Source organism: Ochotona princeps, chromosome 1 (assembly GCF_030435755.1).
Source record: "Ochotona princeps isolate mOchPri1 chromosome 1, mOchPri1.hap1, whole genome shotgun sequence".
NCBI classification, from domain to species: Eukaryota; Metazoa; Chordata; class Mammalia; order Lagomorpha; family Ochotonidae; genus Ochotona; species Ochotona princeps.
In genome coordinates, this window is record NC_080832.1 from 70,071,184 (window position 1) to 70,084,354 (window position 13,171).

The following is a 13,171-nucleotide window of genomic DNA, read 5'->3' on the forward strand; positions in this document are numbered from 1 at the left end:
ACTCTCCAAGAGTATGTTTTTCAGAAAGCTTATTTCTGGGAGTAACACAAATTGCAGTTGAAGCAGTTTCTAAAGATAGTTTTCAATCACATTACCATAGGATCTTTTCCTAACAGCTCACGGAAGACAATTTCCACGATCCCTTTTCTGGAGACTCCATCTAATGAGGCAGCTCCATGGACCACTGATCCCACGTCAGCCAGCGCTCAGTGACGGAGGAGCGAGTCCTCAGCCTTGAGGAGTGAGAGCCCCGCATGGACAGTTTCAGCAGACTGAAGGCCAAGTTGGCTGGCAGCTGTGTCTCCATTACAGCACAGGAGTCCACAGGAGTTCAGCAGAGCGAACTTTCCCAGGTGCCTCTTTTCTCTTGAATTTCAGGAGGTGTATGACCCCTCACCTCTGTGAGTATGTCTTTTGCAACTACACTGACTTCAGAGAAATTAAAGTGAGAAAAAAAGATGTTTTAAGCCCTATCTTTACCCCAAGGCTAAGTTTAGTCAACAATGTACATTTTCACACGGCCTTGCCCACAGTTGCTGGGAATGTCTGTGGACTGAGACAGCACACAAGCAAAGCGCTCTTTAAGACTCTGCACTGGTGCTGTGGCATAGTGAGCTAAGCCCCCATCTGGCATCACATGCCGCCAGTTCAAGTCCTAGCTGCTCCACTCCCAATCCTGCTCTGTTGGTGCAGCTGGGAAAGCAGCAGCAGAAGGCCCAAAGAATTGGGTCCCTGCACCCAACTAGGAGAGCTGGAAGTTCCAGGCTTCAGATGAGCTCATTATTGCCATTTGGGGAGTGACCCAGTGGATGGAAGACCTTTATCCCTCTCTTACTTTAACTCTGCCTTTTGAATAAATAAATCTTTTTTTAAAAAGAGACTGCATTCCAATGATAACAGGGAATGAATCCTGTAGGAGGACATTGTGACCCGAAAAGGTCAGTGAGCACAGGACTACAGTTGGTTGGATAATATTTGGAGGAAAATAACCAAATGGCTACCTTTTGTATACCTTATTGGATATCATCTGCATATGTATATGAGAACACCTGGTGGAATATACAAGACAAAAGGAGTTCCAAACAAGCATTAATGGTTTTGTTGATAAGCTCAGCACTTCCTCCCTTATCTTATATGACCCTCAGAGTATAAAGTCTGATGCTACTAATAAACCTCGGCTTTTGACCATCAGTCAGGGGTCCACGCGTGTTATTATCGGCTCCGTGCACCAAGTCCATCGCTGCGGGACAGCGACAGAATCCAAAGGGAACACCACTTTGATTCTCAGAATCTAGCTTGTTACTGACAACAGGTCCATGCAGAGACATTCTGGACACCATGGCAATCAAACTAATGCCAAGAAGTGTTAGGAGAGCACCCTTACCTTCCACCCATGGCTGCTGATTCTTTGTCCTGTGGGCTTCTAGGTACACAAGCTTTCCTACCAAGCCCTCCCTCCATAGAACGACAGCTTCTACTCACATCATCCTGGACATCAAGGTCACAGCCAGCCTTCAGCAGGATCTGGACCACAGAAAGATGGCCCTTGTTGGCAGCAAGGTGCAGGGGTGTCCGGCCATGCTGTTAAGGTAAAGCAAAAGCTGATTTTAGAGCAAGGCAACAAAGTCACTCCCTGGGGGGCTGGGGTTCTGTAGCGTTACCCACACACTGCCCTTTGGGTCTGGCAGGAAATGTCTTGCAGATTTGCCCAAAATTCAAGTTTGTCTCATCAACTGTGGTGACTGGCATATGTAATTACCAATGACAAAATGCTGAAAATGTGATGCTATTCTTTAGTGTACACTTTCTATTAGTCACTCAAATAGCAAGCCAACAAGCAGCTGAACAAGGGGCTTTGTGTCTTGCATTTTCCCACCGGTCGAAATGAAGCCAATGGGTCAAGAGGAAAGAAAACACCACACTGTCCGGTGAATCAGTCTCAGCACAACCTGGTTTTTCTAATTATACCATATTTTAGTTACTTTGCTTATTTTTTAGGACTTTTTCCATTTTAAAAAATATTTTTGGCAGTCTTTACATAGTTGCTTAGGGTAAAAAGGTTCAAGGGCTATAGGATAGTGCTTAAGACCATTATTTCCACATTGTTTCCTTCAGGTATTTGAGGTAAAGGGGGATTTTAAGGGAGAAACCCCACCCAATTTCTCATCCAGGTCCCAGATGTGGGGCATGCTCCGAGGGTCTTGCTCAAGTGGTTTTGATAGTTCAACAGTTATGAATTGCTGCCAATCTTGCCACTCCAAGCACGATGCGGTCGTTGAAGAAGCCACTGATTGACATAATCCATCTTAGAGTCTCCATTTACCCTGTTTTTCACGGCCAACATATGGTTGAGGTGGTTGATTGACTTGTTCTGTCCTCTGTCTTTTCAAGACAACGTGGTTTGTAGCTCCATAAAATTAAAACTACTCATGAAACTGATGTGGAAAATTTTTTTCTTTTAGAAACTCAAGTTATAAAATATTTAGCTAAACATGAAAGATCGAAAAGTCTAAAAATTAAAGGAAAATAAAAATATGTAATATTATACAATACACATGCCATCACACATTTTAAGACATGAGAGAACGCCAACCTTCCCCATGAGTCCCTTCTGGATCGTCTGTCAGCTTTTCATCACCACAGCTCAGCCCTCTCCGGAGTTTGGATTTAATATTCTTTGCCTTTCGTGTCCTTTTTACTACATGTTTGTAACCACAGGACATATAAAAGTGGCTCTGCTTATTTCAAGTCTTAGAAAGTGGTACTGGGTGTGGAACTCGCCTACCAACAGCTAAGATATCGGATGGGACATTCAGACCCCACACTGGAGGTCCTGGGTTCGACTTCTGCCTCCACCCCTAATTCAGGTTTTCTGCTAACATGTACCCTGGGAGGCAGAGGCGATGGCTCGAGTATGTGGGTACCTGTCCTCCACGTGCGATGTGGATTAAACTCCTGGCTCCCAGCTTCAGACTGGTCCCACCCCTGGTGCTGTGGGCATTTAGAGAGAGCCAAAGGGTGACACTCTTTCCAAATAATCATAGTAAAGGACATTAACACACATGGTATTGATTTCCTCAAGGTTTGCTTTTTTATTTGAAAGAGTTACAGAGAGAGGGATACGCAGTTCTTCCATCTGTTGGTTCATCGTCCAGATGGCCACAAAGGGTAGAGGCCAGTCTGAGGCCAGGAGCTTTCTTCAGGTCTCTCATGTGAATGCAGGGACCCAAAGACTTGCACCATCCTTAGCTGCCTTCCCAGGAAGCTAGAAGAGAAATGGAACAACCAGGACTTGAACAGGTGCCCACATGGGATGTTGGCATTGCAAGTGGCGCTTCATCCACTACACTGTGGTACCAGACTCTGTCGCTTTCTTTTTTCTTTTTGTTGCAGGCATTCTAGCTCACTGCTTAATTCAATCTCCCACCAAGGCACACTCACATTGTTCTCTGTGGTTTGCAGCTGCTCTCCTCATACACCTGTTGCTGGGCCACAGGGAAGACTATCCCTTCAACTTAGGTATGCAGGCTCTGGAAGACTTCAGATCAACATCTACCCAGAAAGCCGACCTTGTTAACCTCCCAACTCTGCAGATTCCACACTCACATGACACTCCTCTTTGCTTCCTCCCTTAAGATGCACTGGGAAAGAGGTTCGAGCATCATTTAACCACAGCCCATCCCTGTGCGAGCATGGCCTTGAGCAACAAGGGTATCATATGGCCTTCCACACTCTTCTCCATCTTGAAGATGGAGATTCTGTCGATATTCTAGCAGGATAAAGCCATTTAGGATCTCAATAAAGCACCAGCTTGCCATGGGTCACCAATCTTCAAAGAAAGCAGAAATAACAGATAACAAAGGAATTTAGTTTCTACCCATGAAATGCAATCAAAGCACTAAAATAATTCTGAAAGAGGTCAGAGCTCAATTTAAAATTAGAATTCTTAATTAAGAACAAAGTTACTCTTAAAAAAAACTGGGCTACAAAAAGCTCTTTATAGAAAGGGCAGTGCCTGAGCTGGGACAGGATGAACTTTCTTTGCTGGTGACCTCCTCAGCCATGTGCTATAGGACTAATTTTTTAAATGAAGATTTACTTATTTATTTGAAGTAGGGGCAGAGTTGGGAGGTGGGAAGATATTGCATCTGTTGGTGTAGGTCATAGCCAGGAGTGTGAATCTCTATTCAGGTCTCCAACTAGTATGTAAACCATCTTCTACTTCCTTCTTAGACGCAACAGCAGGTAGCTAGATCACAGGCAGAGCAGTCAAGACTTGAACCAGTGCTCCAACATGAGATGCCGGTGTTGCAGGAGGAAACTGAGCTTGCTGCATTACAATAACGGATCTCTCCCTGATTCTTTCCATGAAATGTCCACAATAGAGCCAATGGGGGCATAACGACCAGGTTTCACTCACTGGGACTCTTCCTGGATTCTGTCATTACACAACCTTGTTAAAGACCTGACATCCTGACATTGGGTTAACGACTGCCACCAAGTTTCTGAGGCAACATAGCAGAGCTCATCACCTGTGTGATCAGGATGGTGAAAAGCAAAGTCTGCTGTTTAAGCTCCCACGCTTATGACATCTTGTTAGAGATGCCAGAACAGACTAAGACAGGTCCAAACCAGATCACATTGGAAGGGCACTTTGGAAATTACAAATAGGCTGGCCTTGGATTGGAGGCACTTTATTCCTCATCCCAAATCAGCCAAGAATCCAGCCTGTGGAGAAATGCAAGGCCAGAGGCACTAGAGCTGAATGGGTGTGTTTCAAATCCCAGCTCTGACTCATAACACCTGTCTGATTTGGGGCGTGAGATGTAATCTTCCAGGCCAGCTTTCTCTTCTGCAGAACAACTTCTACTACCACCCCAAGGCTGACAATGAGTTCCAAGGTAGCCACCTCCATCCAGTGTGGGCTTCCCTTTCCTCTAGCTGGTCCCAAACTCTGAGGACACATCTATGCCTCTACCTTAGGAAGCAGTTCCTACATCTAGTCCTTGCTAACTCACCCACTCTCAGCCTGCAACTCCCAGTCTTGGCATCTCTGCTTACCAGCGCCTCCCTTCCTGGGAAAGGCCTACTCCAGGCTGGGGCTCCCTGGTGCTCTGAAAAGCTGTGTTCCCGCCATGGCTGCTCCACACCCACAGCACCTCGCTCCCTCCTAGAAAACTGCCACACACTTTCCTCCATGGGTACTGACTTATGCCAGCCGCCTCCTCCCCTTGCCTCCTGTGAGCAGAGAGGAGGCTGATGCAGCTGTGTGGTCCAGGCTGGATCAGAGAGGCTGCAGTGACCTCCAGAATGGGCCAGGGCCAAGGGCAAACTCCACAGTCCGGTGGAGCTTGGAGCAAAAAAAATGTATAACACAGGGGGTATGTGGGTTTGGAGGTGATGGCTACATGACCCAGGTTCTAGGACTGCTCTGCCCCTCAGAAGAGGTGTGGACAGCCTGGGACTTCAGGAACATTCAGCAGCTGCAACAGTGACATGGAAACTGAGTTCCTTTGGCTTCATTTCTGGCATTTGGCTAACGTAAAGTAAAAGACTGGTTCCCTACAGAAGTTGGAGCAGACCCCTGGGTTTCCCTAGCACAGGGAAAAGTTCCCTACACACACCCTACCCCCTACCACAGCCACCTTCCAAAGGAGCAAAGAGACAAGGCAGCAGATATGTCCTTGGTTTTCCAGAACATTCTGGGGTGAAAAGCACCACAAGTGGACCCATTCCAATGAGTGACCATACACGGGGTTGTCTCCAGAAAGTGTCTAACCTTGGCAGCAGACTGGAACCACCTGAGGGCGAGGAGTGGACACTGCGGTTTCCTGGTATGTTGGAATGACAGACTCATGGATGTGACATGCTCTCCATGCTCTGAAGAAGACAGCAGGGCAGGACCACAGGCTGCAAAGAACATACCTGATGGGAGAAAGCAGCTCTCCTAGCACCAGTGTGCCCTGCGGTCCACCCTGGCTGTTCTCAGGGAGCAATTCAGCCAAACTCAAGCCAGACTCTGGGGGGCTGAAGAGAGTGACAGTAACACGGACAAAGGCAAGAGTGCAGCAGCCACCATTCACTGCCCTGACCACATGCTAGGCACCCATGGAAGACCACTACACGTGTTAGGCTCCTTCAGTAGATACTCCACCTAAGCTCACGTTCCAGGGCAGCATACTGAGGCAAGGAGTAGTCTTGCACATTGTATCACACAGGTCACCGCAGTCTGGATTCTCCCCTTAAGCTGTTTCTACCCTCGCTCCCAGGTTCTAACTGGTTGCCCTGCGCTGGGGGACTGGAGGAGGATCCCCTGTGTCTCACTCTCAGGAAGCTTCTAAGTCCTAGAGAGTTTGTCTCTAACATCCTGTTCTCCAGGGGTGCTGAAGTTTGAGAGCCAGCAGATAAGAGGAGGGGCCGGCAGCCCCCCTCCCCTGGTGGCTCTGGCTTGGAGCCACACCTGCTGGGCTGGGCTTGTGTGGGCCACAGACACGCCCCAGCCTACATTCCCCAAGGTGCTTGTCCTCACCTGTCCATACAAGGTACAAAACACCTAACATCCTGTATTCGCCACGACCCAGAGCTGCTGGGGTCTCCAAAGAGTAGGTAGGCATACAGTGTGAAGACCCAACTCATCTCTTGCTGCACAAGTCTCTACAAAACTGCTGATTTTGTCCCACCATTTACAGGGTGCTTCCTCCAGGGATGTTTTTGCTGCTATTTCCCCAGGTCACAGAAATCCATCCTGGAGCCAGCTGTTCTCAAACTTTCTTGGGCACAGAATCCTGGTGGGCTGGTTACCCGGCAGACTGCTGGGCGTCCTCAGAGTGTCTGGCACGCCTCAGAAGCTGCATTTTAAACATTCCCGGGAAAGGGAAAACATTTGGAGAGTTGCTTACGTAAGGCACTGGGGATTTGATCCTACTGCTCAGGATAATCACCCCCAAATTTTACACACAAAACAAAACAAAAACAAACAAAAAAGAAATCCATTGCCAAACTTCACCGTCAGATTCAGTGTTTTGAAAAAGGACTGTGAAGTGCAGCCAGAGGTTATAGAGAACACTCTTCAAAGGGCCCTGGACTTCAGACTGGCCCCATGATCAGGATGGGCCATCTGAGGCCAGCTGGGGTGACAGGAGGGCAGGTTCTGTGCTTCCCTTTGATCCAACCAGGGGTCAGCTAGATAGCAAAGGGCCTTGAGATGTTACCAAGCAACAGCCACAAAAATGGGGCTGGGGCCCTGGCCTGTCAGGAGGTTTTGTTCCAGCAGGTTGAGCCCCATGGGTCAGCCTCCAGCAAGATTGCTGCATGGGAACATCAGAGTGACAGTTACTTGACACTCCCCACTCCCATGGGCGGCCCATAAATCACAGCAGCAGGTGACCCCGAAGGGAACACAGCCCTGGAAGGCTGACCCCCCAGTGGGGGTGGAGGGGAGGGCTCTGTCAGGGAACATTCCAGCAGGAGACTCCTGTGGAGATAAGAATCTCCCACCAATGAGGAGACCAGGAGCTCAGCCTGAGGTGACTGGTTTAAAATAAGCCTCCAGAGGAAGTGGAGGTGTTTTTGTTTCCCCTGGTGTCTGGACAATCTCCAGGCCAACTCAGGCATTACAATGGAGACCTCCCACGCTGGGGGGGGGAGGGGTGGGGGGCCACAACCCCCTGAAACAAGTCCCATGGGAACCCCCTGCCCCAGCCAGCACTCAGAGATCAGGTCACTGTACCTGCTGCTGCCTAGATACTGCAAGACATTATATATATATTTAATGATTTTTACATAGTTGATTAGGGTGACAAGTGTCCAGGGCTACAGCTCTTTTTCTTCCTCTATCTGGGGGAAGGAGGGAGATATGGAGAGAAGCCATACCTGTTAGTGATTCAAAACACTTCTAGTTAATACAATATTACAATATTATTATGCGCAGCTAATTCCCACAACCTGGTTCTTTACCTGAGCTGAAAACACCAGACGCAACTAGGTATCTTAGGAGGTTTATTCCAGCCGGGGAGGAAGGGGGCAGAAGTGGTGGAGATCAGCAGGAAAGGGGGAAGGGGAAGGGGAAAGAGAAGAGAACCGCACCTGGGGGCCTTTTTGTGTGCAAGGTGTGGGGGGTGGGGATTGGGAGGGATTGAGGGCAGGCCCCAAGGGATTGGTGCCTGCAAGTGAATGCCTAGGGATGATTGGTGAGTGGGCGGGGTTGGGGAAGGGCCTGGAAGATTGGAGTGGGATTCTCAGGTGAAATGCTGGGTTACATCTGATTGGTGGATGGCCAGACTGGCGCGAATTTCGTGAGCTGTGAAGAAGAAATGGCTCCGGGTCCAGGGTGGGATATTCAAATAACTCCTTACAATACCTACCCTTCTCAACCATCCCTGGGTCCCTGATGTGGGACATGCACTGAGGGTCCTGCTCAAGAGGTTTCAACAGTTAAACAGTTCTGAATTACTACTGATCTCGCCACTCCAAGCATGATTAAATCTCTCCAGAATCCACTGGTTGGCATAGTCCACCTTAGAATCTCTATCTGCCCAGATATTCATTGCCAACACTTGGCTGGGGTAGTTGATCGCTTTGTTCTGTCCTCTATTGCACCAGGTGTTCTCTACAGACTCCAACGTACTGCCATACCCTCCATGTGTACCCCCGGACATGCCATCCACTGCTCCATCTAAGCCACTGAGGAGGCCCAGCTCTGACACATGCACTCCATGGTCAGACCATGGAACCTGCAATTCTTTCCATGGTTGGGGTTCTGAGACTAGCAATTCAGCGGGGGGGGATCCTCAAAGAAACTTCAACTGAGGTGATCCCAGACCTGATTCTTGTGTGCTCTTGCCAATACAGGGTCTGGCACAGGCTGTTGCCCCAATAAGCTTATGCTTATGCTGGTGGTTGCAATTGCTGGGTCAGTTCTGCCTCCAGACCTGTCTTCTACGCAAACTAATGGGTATTGCAGTTCAGCCCGATCCTGCTCACCTCACACTCGGCTTTCAGGTACACCAGTGGAAACTGCAGCCTAGTTGGAGCCACCCGCAATAACCCCCACCAGGCCAGCCCACTGCCTTGGTTCCTGTGCTTGCCAGTATGTACAGCAGACTGGCCTAGTCTGTCCTACATCCCATTCAGCTCTCATATGTGTCAATGGGCCTTGAAGGCTAGTTCGACCCAACCAGCCCCACTATCCAGCCCACACACGTGCTAGTGGGTGCCACTCTGTCTAGCTATGCCTGTCCCACTCCTGGTTCTCATGCTTACCAGTGGGTGTGACAACCCAAAAGGGAGGTGCCCACTGTTTCCCTTCTGAATCCACTCCCACTCCTGGATCTTGCACTCTCCAGGTGGTTCTGCAGTTTAACTTGACAGAATTTTCCCTCTGTGCCAGCATCTGCTAGCTGATGCTGTGGCAAAGCCCAACCAACCCAATCCCACTCTGGCCTGTGCACGCAAAAGTAAGAACCGTCAACGCAGCCTGGCGTTCTCCTGATCCAGCCCACACGAGGCCAACAGGTGTTGTAGACCTGCCCGGCCTGGTCTGCCCCATCCCAGCTGTCACACTCACCAGCGGGAGTGGAGCAGGGGAGCCCCAATGCAGCCCCTCCTACCAGCTTCACCCCCTTCTCCTGGGTCTCACATGTGCTGGTGGGTGCTGCAGCCCAGTCTGGCATGGCCCGCCTCACCTCAGCATTTACCAGTGGATGCTATAGCCTGGTGGGGCCTAGCCTACCCCCAATTCCAGCTCACGCTGGTGGGGTCTACAGCCTAGCCCAGTCCATCTGGCCCCTAGTCCTGGCCCTCATGTCAACCGGCCTGTGCTGCGACCCACCCTGGCCTGACCTGAACTCCATTCTGATGCTTGGATTTGCCAGTGGGTGATTTGAACTAGCCCAGCCTGATTTGCCCCTGACCTGTGCCAAATGTACACCTGTGGGTACCAGTCCCTGGCCTGGCCTGGACTGCTCCCTACCGTGTTCTTGTGCTCACCTCAGTGACTGTGTCTCGACAGAGGAGTTTTCCAAGCTTCTCCATCAGAATTTCTCCCAGTGCTAGATCTCACACCCATTTGTGGGTCCATGGGCCAGCCCCACTTAGTTCACCTGTCCTAGAAGGACCAGTGACCTTTCCTGAATGGCCTTCAACCCAGTTTTTTATTATTGGATGTTACAGCCTGGCCAAGCCTGGTTCACACCCAGACACAGCTCAGACATGGCTCATCGGGGCAGAGACCTGGACTGTCCTGTCCTGTACCTACCCTGGTTCTCATGAGCACTAGTGGGTGCAGGAGTCTAGCCCAGTGTGGTGTACCCCAGACCCTGTCCACACTTGTGCCAGAGACACTGCAGCTATGCCCAGAACAGATAGCAGCCCCTACTCTGGCCTTCACACACACCAGTGGGATCCACAACCCAGCGAGGGCATCCACTTAGGTCTCCAACCAGACCTGTTCCCTTGTGTGAGCCAGTGGTTGCTCTGACCTAGCTTGGCATAGCCCCTCCCCTGTCTTGGCCTTTGCCTATGAATGTTGTAGCCTGACCTGGCCACACCAGCCCCTAGTCCCAACTCTCCCTGGCGGGTGCTGCAACCTAGCCCTGCTCAGTCGGCTTCCATCCCTGGCTCATGCAAATGGTAGGTGTGCCAGGAATTTTATCTACTTTACAGCTAGAAAACCCTTTTCCAGGAAAAGGGGTGGGTAGAGAGGAGAAATGGCAGAAAGAAGGATAACTCCCAGTCTGAATGTGAAGTAGGCTCTCCTCTCTCCTCTCGGACCAATATAGACAGGTGTGATTCAGTTCTGATGGATGCCATACCCCATTAAACCTAGCTACCTTGTTTGCCACTAAGCACTGCCTCACATCTGGATTCTTTCTTGTGTCTGGACAAGAGCGTAACTTTATTTCAACCACATCTGTTAACATTTCTTTGATGACAAAAAGTTCCAAGTGGGAAGAACACATTTTTAACAAGATAAAATGTAATGGTGGAGATATTACCTTCTCCACTGGGGGTCTGCCGTCTAACCACACAAGGATGGGATACTTGGAAGGTCCTATAGAACATCACTAATCTTGAGTATTATGGAGAGAAGACTGCAAAGTGTATTGTTAGAAGTCAATTATTGCTAGTGATTAGGGTTAATTAATAGGAGTTTCTCTTGAGTAGACTCATTTACTTCCAGTTAGGCTACTTTCAAAGAAAGTTCCACCAGAAGAAGCATTAATATATTCAAGTAATTTAATTGCTTGTTAAGGAATTCTATCTTTTTCAATATCACATTTGTCCCTAAGTGCTCAGACATCAGCTAATGGACCCCCCTTACTTGCTCACTCCTCCAATGTTAACAACATTATAGCTCGACTGGGACAGGACCAAAGCTGACAGCCAGGAATATAATTCAGATCTCCCACTTGGGTGGCAGGATCCTAGTTACTTGAGCCTTCACCACCAACTTCCATGGTCTGCAGAAGCAAGAAGCTGGAGTGAGGAGCTGCATCCGACTTAAACCCAGACAGTCGGATAGGAGATGTGGGCATTTGAACTATTAAATGAATCGCTCATCTCAACTTACTTTTTAACATTTATCCACAAATGTTGTGGAGCACAGTATTTACTCTGGTTTGTTGTTAAGGTTCTGCAGATACCATGGTACAAATCCAGCTTTCCATTCTGCTCTGTATACTGCACTTGAGCAGAGGCCCAAGCAGGCCACTCAAATTTCGCAGCTCTCTTCCTCTTTGATGTCTATAGATCTCAAAATGTGGATTAGAACAAACATGCCTTGGAAGCCTTATACCAATTACTGGCCTGGAAACCAGAAATCCTCCAGTGAAGGTTGTTCAGGAAAAACACAGGTGTTCAGGGAGATTTAAAGATGCTGACTTTCCGCTGCGCCCTAACATTATAATATCACAACTAGAGTAGTTGGAACTTGCTGCACTATTTGATTATAAGCAATTTGACTGGTACGCTAATCTGCATTGTAGAACACCCAGCTGTGTAGTTAGAGCTCCAATCTAAAGCACAGACTGCTGAGGCCAACAGAATACAAACAGCACGACACAGCACGAGGGTGGCTTGCTTGCTAGGCCACTGTGGCCACCAGGCCTGCCCAGAGTTGGGGCAAGAGGTAGAGGCAAATGGCCCAGCCTGCCTTCACCCTCATTGAAGATGGAGACGAAGCAGTTTGCCAAGGAGAGGCAGAGGGAACCTGGGGAAAGACCTGCTAGGCAAATAACACTCCCAGAACTCCACATAGGCAGTCAGAGGTAGAAGAGCACATCTAAGACTTGGGGCATTCTAACTACAGCCTCACCAGAATTGCCCAAGAATGTCCATTAGCTTAGAGGAGTTATCCTAAAAATTTTGAACCTTGCTTTCCCAGCAGCCCCACGCAGGGGTTCTCGTCAGACCCACCACACCAGTTCTCACACTGTCTCCTTCTCAACTTGAGGGGTCACCTCTCCTTCCTTTAAGAGCACCTACCTATATTTGCTGAACACATGAGTTGCCATGCCGCTGACCAGAACGAACGTCCTCATCATAATAAACTAGGGTCTTCCTTGCATTAAGTCAGGGATTCTCCATCATGGGTTGTTTCCTACATGAGCCACACAACAACTCACAGCATTCTACAATGAGCTATTCCTTACTCATTAACTGATACCCAGTTTGAATTGTGGCCCTCAGATCACTACATGAAATCCCATAAGGAACAAACATGAGCTGCAGGTGTCTGGCCCCTGGCCTGGCCCAGTATTCCACAGACTGTTGTCTTACCCCACAGCCAGGGTTTGGAGACCTGGGCAAACAGCTATTTCTTGCCAGGCTGCCAGGAAAATCCCCAAGCCAAGGCACACCAAGGACCAAGGAGCTCAGAGTCCCTGGGTGCGGCTGTGGGCCTCAGCACTTTCTAAAATTCCTCAGGTGATCACACCTTCAGTCCATATTGAGAACTGACCACAGACACATACTTTCTGGGCCACTAGGGACAATGACCTCGAGCGGGGAGACAATCACTACGATAACAGGGGCAGCCACCTGTGATGCTGATAGCCTGCATTAGTGCTGATTCTAGTCCTGGTTGCTCCACTTCTGATCTAGCTCCCTGCCAATTTGTGTGGAGAAGCACTGGATGATGGCAGGAGCCTAAGCACTTGGGCTATCAATATGG

The 13,171-nt window shown here is 49.1% G+C and overlaps 1 protein-coding gene across 5 annotated transcripts in view; it reads right to left on the bottom strand.

The window, feature by feature from the left end:
* Positions 1-13,171, bottom strand: part of ANKRD6 (ankyrin repeat domain 6) — a 189,671-nt gene that overhangs the window by 33,317 nt on the left and 143,183 nt on the right. For all 5 annotated transcript variants that reach the window (XM_058660832.1, XM_058660841.1, XM_058660848.1 and 2 more), the window contains exon 3: positions 1,483-1,581. In XM_058660832.1, coding sequence (XP_058516815.1) covers positions 1,483-1,581 — 99 coding nt within the window. The remainder of the gene's footprint in view (positions 1-1,482; positions 1,582-13,171) is intronic.